A 9,089-nucleotide genomic window follows, 5' to 3' on the forward strand; every position below is an offset into this window, starting at 1 on the left:
AAAAAGAAAAAATAGCCTTCGTTTCCAAGAGAATCGAGGTTGAAAATTTATTAAACACATGTGTGCACAATAATGTACAATTTTTAAGGAAACGTATATTCACTTCATTCTGAATAATTAATAATTTAATAAAAAAAAAAAAAAACAAAGAAACTGGCGCAGTTCTAAATTACGAGTTTAGTTTCTTTAGTTTCAAGTATATTCCTCCTTTTGGCGCAAGCAGAAATGTATTCGTCGCAAACTGATAGGGAATCATAGTTTTCTCGCAAGTGATCACTTTATAATTGCGAAGTATCGTGATTAGTCCCACTTTGGTTTGATAAACGGCGAAACGCGCACCTAGAAAAGTTATTGCGAATCATTAGTGGTTGATTTAAACAAATATTTGCACCATAATGCTAGAAAAATTTGTACTACGATACTACTTATTCGATGAAATTGAACGTCTTCTTAGTTTTCTAACAGTGGATAGATTTTTCATACATCCTCGCACGCTGATTATGAATCCCAATGCGAATCCCAATCTTAGATATGAACTTGTACTTATTAATCTTTAATTTGTAAAATTGAAATTCCAAATTCTCGATCTTATAGAATAAGAAATTAATGATTATTCAAACTGTAGTACTATAATGTATTGTATTGTAGAGAATGACATAAATCTTAAAAAAAAAAAGGCGGAACATTTGAATAGACCTCATAAAAAATTTGAGATATCTCACATTTCTTAAAAGTTGCGATAAATCGATCTACAGTAGAAAAAGAAAGTATATAGTTTCATTTAAGAAACTATTGCATCTGCATGTTTTTAGATGCATCGTTGCCTTGAAAAAAAAAATAAATAAATAAACAACAATTTTTTGCATTTCAATAATTATAATATATATATTGAAATATACTTAAACACTGTACTAAAAACTATAAAACTATATTGAAATTATAACTATACTGAAACACTCTAAACATAGAAATTGATGTTAAAAGCATGTACTGGCACTAGAAAACGTATTTTACACACAGAATATGTATATATAAACAAACTCTTGGCCAGCATATATATATATATATACACATATATATATATATATACACATATATACACATACATACATATATACACATACATACATACACTCCATTATACATAAAACACATACATAAAAATACATGTGTTTCAAGATTCAAATACAAAAGTAGACAATTTCCTTCTTCGTTGATTCGTTTTAAAAATTGAGAACGAGACAAGTGGATTCTACGTTCGTAATCAGCGTGCAAGGATCAATCAGCAGTAGTAGATACCAAATCATAGTGGCTGCAAAAAAAAAAAAAGAAGAAAAAAAAATTCTTTCGCGTTTGATAGTGCGATTGAACAAATAGAAAATTTGCTACACCTTTCGAGATAATCACAAATATGACCGATGCAAGTCGTTTCTGCATTCGTAATCAGATAATTGAAAATCTATCAAAAGTAAACTGTTCGCTGTAAGAAAGATTTATTTCTTTTGTTAGAAAACTAGAACGTGTACCAATGCAGTTTCTCGGCCCGTCGCCAAACGGCAAATAAGTCATCGGGTGTCGAGCTTCGATGGCGTCCTCGTTGAAATTCTCCGGATTGAATACGTCGGGATTTGGATAAATGTCAGGATCACGATGGATCGCGTACATTGGGATCCATAGCTTCAAACCCTTCGGTATACTGACTTTTGTACCTGCGAAAGTATAAGCAGCGGTGGACCTCCTTGGTATCAAGCCCGCTACTGGATATTTCCTCTGCGTCTCTACAAAAGGTCAATGAAAAAAAAATCATCTTCCGCCGTGAATTCTCCGCTCTCATTCTCCAAGAAACGTGTTAGAACGTTTGTACACGTGCCTTTGAACACTTTGTCCAGGTATTCCATGTCTTTGACGTGTTCGTACTTCAACTCTCCGCCGTGTTTCGCGAGATTTGACCTGATCTCTTCGCGCAACTTGTCCTGGACCTGTTGATTGAGGGCCAGTTCGTACAGTGTGTTGCTCATCGCCGACGACGAGGTTTCGAAACCAGCGGCGAAGAAAACAAATGCCTGCGCGGTTATCAAGCTGTCGGTCAGTTCTGCAAGATACGGTTCAATTTCGTTAGCTGACGAATATATGTGAATTTCAATTGCCAATTCTAAACGAAAAAATTTTGAAGTCCATTAACGAGCGAGCAATGTTTAGACGTTTATGCGAAAACGTTGTATTATAACGTAGTCATCTCGTATCTTTGTGTATATTAGTTTCGTACACAGTACAAGTCACATACACAGTAGTATTTTCTTTTTATCAGAGTTGGACATATTTTATTCGAACACTTTTGGTTTATTTAATAAATTCACTTTTAGTGCCATTTTTTGTTCGAACATTTTGTCGGTTAATTTGTTTGCTTTAGGCAAACAAACAAGTTTGTTATCGTTGCAAATGAAAAAAGGACTCCTGACTCTTTTTCTTTACATTATTTCAGCAAATATTTCGAATGAAGTTTTCATTCGAAGAATTTAAATGTTATTCGAATAATGCCCGACTCTGCCTTCTATACAGAGTGTTTAAATTAAATTACAGAATCGTATTTTACAAGTGAAAATAAGGAAAGTCTGTTCGCGAACGCTTCGTTGCGAAGTTGTGTCGTTCATATGTCTTCATATTAAATTGTGTTGTGTGTCGAACTTATTCAAATTCGCCAGAAAAATCCAATCTAGACGTAACACGTACAAGTCGTATTTTAAAAACTCACTAATATTGCCCACTTTCTCCGGGTGTTCCTTCAACTGCATGAGCATGTGGATAAAATCGGGCCTGTATACGTCGTGCTCTTTCCTGTATCTCATGGTGTCCGTGACGAGCTTGGTGAAGAACGGTGCAAGCCGTTTATCAGGTGCAATGTAACCCAACCAGTCGTACAGCTTCGACGCGTACAGCCGCATTTTTAACCGTATCACGCCCTCCAAACTCGGGCGGAAGATCTCTCTGCCGACCTTGCGGAACTCGCTGTCCTCGTCGGACATCGAGCTCATCTCGATTCCAAACGCGCAGGAGCCAATCACGTCGGTCGTGTACTTCGCCGTTACCTCGCGAAAATCGGCAGGCTCGTCCCTCGCGGCCAATTTGTCCAGGTATTTCTCGAAGTGTTCCGCACACTCGAGTATCAGGCCGAACATGTCCTTCAGTTTGCCGGACGTGAACATCGGGGTGAGTTTCGATCTTAACGGGCGCCACCTTTCCGGCTCCAGGTTCAACAGATTCAGTGACAGCGGCTCCGTCTGTAAACGATTTGCGACGTCAGTGATCGATACCTGACGATTGATGGAAACGTTCGTTTCCTGGACAATTGGAAAGGGGAGAAGCGACGTTGTCGTTATTGCTTACTGACAAACTGTGTCTTCAGTAATTTCCGAGATATTTGACAAAATACGCACTCTCACATTTGAGAGGGTAGTTTTCACCCTGTATATTTTAGCATATTTTAATATTTTTGCAAGAACTACATTTATGCTAAATTTCATTAAAATCGATGTATATATTCATATACATTTGTCATAGTTCCCACTCTGTTCCGCAGCAGGCCATATAAATTATTTTCTTCCTTTAACTTTAACAGTTACAGTAAAGAAAAGAATTTATATGTATTCGTATACATCTAATAATTGGCGGTGTTATGGCCGCGACACTCTCGACATAGTGGGGGAGATCGATGCAGTGGAGGGGATAGCCCTAGCGATCAGGAAAGTGGGGGTAAGGGACCGCCAGTTAGCCATCTCTGGGATAGAAGATTAAAAATTTCTTTACCAGTCGATTATTTGGAAAATCTATTCATGGATCTTGCTTTGCAATTAAAACAATTGTTTATTAAGATAATTTTACGATAGTTTATTGCTGTTTTTAGGAAAGATTGTGCACCTGTACGTCCGTTGAATATAAAGACAGGGCTTTTGAAGTTATGATATATTCGATGTATTTTAAAAATACGCGTTTGAAGTGCATATTTATGTGAAATATATTGACAGTTTATAAATACGGATAATAGATACGGAAAAGGACGAATTTATTAATATCTAATTTGTTTAATATCAAATTAAAGATTAGTAAATAAATTTTGCACAGAGTGAACGTAGCTGTTGAAAATTGGAGAATAAAAATTCAAAATCGTGGATACTTAAAAATTGTGCTGAAGATTAAATTAAATTTGTTCGTTTTTTGAAAGATCGATGATTTTGTTACTTAAATTCATTGACAAAGTTTAAACATTCATTGCCAAAAAGAAACCGAGAAAAGCAAGAAGAAGAAAAAAGAAATCAAACATATAGAGGGGAAGCGATAAATTAAAAATTTCATCTATTTTTGACTTTATTCTGATAACAAGACGTTATTTATCAGAAACAAAACTACTCAAAGTAATTAAATAAGTATTCAAAATATCTAAATTTCAAAATAAATTATACTTTCACGTACTGCAATTTTACACACTGTGTTATTACCGGTATTAACAATTTTCTGTTTCTTTTTTTCTCTCAAGTGAAATTGAACATATTTACGAACGTTCCCTTCATTTCAATTTAAATAACAAAACGTTGTTGTGTTATTGTGTTAAACAAATGCAGTCAACGATTGAAATACAATTATTTCATTTGCAACAGAAACGCAACGTGACATACCCTTTCGTGGACAGTTAATCCTCGGTCGGAGAATATCGGAAAGTCCTTGATCAAAACGTCTTTAATTAGTTCCGGGTCTTTCAGAACGAGAACTGGCGATCTCCTCATATACAGTCCAACCATCGGTTCGTTTTTATATTCTTCGTAGAGTTTCTTCAGATACTGGGCCAATGAAATTCGTGCAAACATGTGCTCCATTGTATTCCCGAAGAAGAACGCCGGTTTTGGTCCTGGAACCCCGCGGCTTTTCCAAAAACTGAACGCTGATACTGAATAATAATAAAACGCCAGCAGCAGCGCGACAACGCCGCATATGATTTCCAAGTATCCCACCATAATTCCACCAATGTATTTGAACGACTGATAGTTCAAACAGTATGCAATTCCACTCCTGAAAAAATTTATATTTTTTATGTTGTTGATTAAAGAAACTGGAGGTTTTAGAAGTTCAGTCAGTACAAATTTTCATTAATCAATTGGTATCATTGATTTGATTGATATGATTGATCTTTATCGTCGTTACTATCGTTTTATGTTAAATTGTAAAACATTTGAAATCTTTATTTCTAGATCTTAGCTGTCTAGTCAGAAAACGTTTGCCGAGTATCTGTATAGTGTTGAAATTTGTAATTTCCTTGGACACAGACAAAGAATAAAGTACAAAATAAAATTAAATCACTTAAGTTTTGGCAGTAAAAATTGTTATGATGTCATTTAAGAATTAAAGACACAGCCAGGACAGTTTGTCATAAAAATTTTGCAAGTTATATATTAAAATATAGTAATATGACATTATAATTATATACAAATTACAATATATGTTAGAATTGCATATTAATTGTATGTGATAATAATATATTAATAACATATATGTAGAACAATAATGTAATAACATTGTGAACTAAATTTCTTTTTTTCTTAATTGGATTGATTCAATCATTGTTTTGCACTGTATTATAATAATAATTATATCATAATTAAATGAAACTGCTTAAATGAAGAGTATTCTCATGATACAAGTTAAGTATAGTAACTTCTGGCTTCTCCAGTTGCAATTTAGAAGCAATTTATATCCTCTCGTTGAAGCACATTTTTAGCTTTAGTCATAGTTAGCTGTTATCACAATATACAAATATGTGCATATACGTACATGCTTACATTAGGTGTGTTGCAACGCTAATTGCAGCAATCAAGTATAATTATTACTCGCATTTACTCGAAAACTTTGATACGTTGACATCTAAATATCCCCTTTATTTATTTGTGGAAAGTTTGAAGTTGCAAATTTACAAGATATGCAAGCAGTGCGCAAACTTGTATAAAATATTAATAAAAGTGGAGTGTTTATTTATTATTAACGCTCAGTAGAATTAAAAATGTATAAGTGTGATGAAAAATCCGCAATCTAGTCGTCACGTCGAGTGTACGAAAATGTTTTATCGTTGTATTTCAGCATTTATATTTAAACATACTTCAATAGAATTTGTATCGATCAATGACCTTATTGTCTATATTATTACGAAAATTTAATTGATTTAAATTATTAGAACAATTATCTGCTGTATCAGTTTCAATGTTTCCTATCAGTAAGATATATTTATGTCTGTAACAGCTTAAATCTTCGTCGTTGCACGTCATTATTGATACACGATAAATGTTTAATATTGATCAACTGATTTTGATACTGATAAACTTTCTAACTCCGTTTCGAACAACAGAGAGATTGTTTTTTATGCCGTATTGAATTCTCGTACGATTGAATTTAAAAGCTAATTGTTTTAAATGAACATCAATTTTCGTTCGAATCCTCGCAGATGAGTACGTGGACGAAAAGTGGACGAAAATATTGAAAAATTTTATATTTCAAACTGTTGTTGCCTAAAGAATAAACGCTTTCGATAAATATTCAAATCGCATGATCTGCTTTTCAGTGACGATGTTTCTTGAGAAATATGAAAATATTCAAGCACACCGCTTTCTTTCAACAATAAACGCACAGTATTATTCTTGAGCCTTTCATTTCAGAACTCTCCAATGAAATTTTGTAAAAGAGAAACACTGTCGCAATAATACTTCAACATATATTGAACACTGCTACATATATCAAACATCTAAATCATTTTCGATGCTGTTGAAGTTAAAAAGAAGACAATAATTGATACAGACATGCATAATGTGTATATATATATATAGTATAATCATAAGTTATGTTGAACGAAAAGTACAATCGAAAGTGTAGCATACGAAGCACAGTCATCTCGTGATCAACAATTTTTTAATTAATCATGACCTCTGATAACAACGACTTTAGTTACTTGCTACGGCACTAATCAATGATTACCGATTGTCTGATAAAACTGTCTCTGATTAGTAGCTTTATTTCACGTTGATTATTATCTTTGATCATTGATCGGATTTGAATTTTTCGTTTCGCAAGAACTCGAGAACTCTCTTGAAATGTAGAAATTTCGCAGTTGTTTATCGCGACCTTCTGACATTACGGATAAAAATTGGAATATCGCCTTTAGAATATCGGCCTAATTATGCATATTATTATATATTATTATACATTATTATAAATAATTATAATATGTAATGATTAACTATATTATAAATTATTATATGCAATGAATAATCTGAATTAAATGTTAAATATTACAATTTGAATCAAAATGATTAATTAATTTTCTCCTTCTTCTTTCGTTTGATAACTCGTCCCCAAGGAGACACACGAAATCGTAAAAATCATAATTCCGTGAAAACGAGGAATCGATTATGTCAAGACGCAACTAGAAACAGAACTGCAAGTAACACACTTTTACAACTGTAATTTAAACGACGCGCATTTATGCCCGTTGTAAAGCGAATGTATTAATTTAATTTCACAGGTGATTCGTCACCTTTTAATTTAACTTACACAGTTAACACATACGTGTTCAGATGCTGAAGGATTTATAATTCGAAGGCAAATATGATTCTTTCAATTACGTTAGTTTCATTTCACAGTATTTGTCAAATAAAGTTCATTCAACACGCGTGATTAAACTGCGGATTCTTTTTGTGAAAATAATTAAAAAAGCAAGATCAGAGCTCCGATTCATCGATCAAATATATAAATTAGGTGAAATTCAATATTTCTTATTTATTCATTTGTTATTATTTTATAATCTTCTAGAGTGTGATCAATTTTATAATCTTCTAAAGTATGACAAATTATGCAAATTTATGGCATTCGCAATGTACAGCGTAACAATAACGTCTTTTGCAAATTCAAAGAATTCAAAAAATTCAAAAAATTGTCACCACAGAATTGAGAACAAGAAGTTGACATTTAACTTCTTCGATATACGTTCGAACTACAACATCTTTCATTCTAAGATTATAATTTTTAAACTGCTGGTGGAAGTTGTTCGCTGAAGGAAAGGATAAGTCAACAACCGTGTAGAAAATGATCAAGGGAATAAAACTTTATACTTGAAAGATTTTAAAAATAATAGTAATAAAGTTCAGATCATGGTAAATGTCTCGAACCACGTCTTAACTTTATTAGGTGTTTCAAATGATTCACAAACGGCAGTCTATGTAACGTCTATACAGCAACTTCAAGAACGTATGCATTACGTAAGATTAGACATGCATACGTTCAACAATACAATATGCATAGAGCGGAATTGATAGCAGGCAACATTGATATATCTTTTACGATACACGTACTTACATATACACATATGTACACTGTGTTACATGCTGTGCCACTTAAATACGAAATACGATGTGTTCGTTACTGTGATTCGTAACAGACTGGAGCTAATCTTTCGATGTTTTAATCTTTATACGTACGTATAGTGTGCATCAAAAGTATAAGCAAGATGATGACTTGCAAACGATTTCACACTATTGGACTTAAATTCGAAGAACTATGAGACAAGCTAAGGAGTGCAATTCATGATTATGAGGGAAAACATTAAAATTCACTGATGATAGTTTGTTCAGGCTCGTCGAGGCACTAGCTGTAAATCTGGTGGCAATGAATAAAATATTTGACATTACTTGGGATGTGCTGAAGTTTCAGTTACCACAGGTCACATTTGATAAAGGAAATATTACAGATCGATTTGAGATAAATTTAAATTAAAAAAAGAAATAAACAGCATTTGTTAAGGCATAATTCATAATTCATGCTATATTAATTTTCTACTAAATATACATTTGCAATAAATATCTTGCAACCTTTATCCACGTTTGCAGGTCTCAAATTTGATCGACATAATTACAGCACTTCGTTTCTCATTTTCTCAGTGTTAATGAAATTTCACAACATTTTAGACAACACGTATAGTTTCTCCTCTGAAAATTTTCCTAATATATAATTATAGTTATGAAATACATTTAATTATACATAATAAATAATAAATAAAT

General features: G+C 33.0%; 1 protein-coding gene across 4 annotated transcripts; it reads right to left on the reverse strand.

The window, feature by feature from the left end:
- Nucleotides 1-21: 21 nt before the first annotated feature.
- On the reverse strand, nt 22-8,777 carry LOC122529364 (probable cytochrome P450 6a20). Of its 4 annotated transcripts, none has more exons than XM_043655418.1 (6): nt 8,385-8,777; nt 4,671-5,061; nt 2,753-3,278; nt 1,871-2,092; nt 1,527-1,778; nt 22-339 (listed from the first exon to the last, which is right to left on the reverse strand). In XM_043655418.1, the coding sequence occupies exons 1-6, from the start codon at nt 8,396-8,398 to the stop codon at nt 170-172; spliced, it is 1,575 nt and encodes a 524-aa protein (XP_043511353.1). In that variant the 5' UTR covers nt 8,399-8,777; the 3' UTR covers nt 22-169. The 4 variants fall into 4 exon arrangements, with proteins under 4 accessions (XP_043511353.1, XP_043511352.1, XP_043511355.1 ...); XM_043655417.1 differs by having other exon boundaries at nt 8,319-8,777; XM_043655420.1 differs by having other exon boundaries at nt 8,397-8,776.
- Between the last annotated feature and the right edge of the window lie 312 nt (nt 8,778-9,089).

This window comes from Frieseomelitta varia, unplaced genomic scaffold (assembly GCF_011392965.1).
Source record: "Frieseomelitta varia isolate USP_RPSP 00005682 unplaced genomic scaffold, Fvar_1.2 scaffold_285, whole genome shotgun sequence".
Classification (NCBI taxonomy): domain Eukaryota; kingdom Metazoa; phylum Arthropoda; class Insecta; order Hymenoptera; family Apidae; genus Frieseomelitta; species Frieseomelitta varia.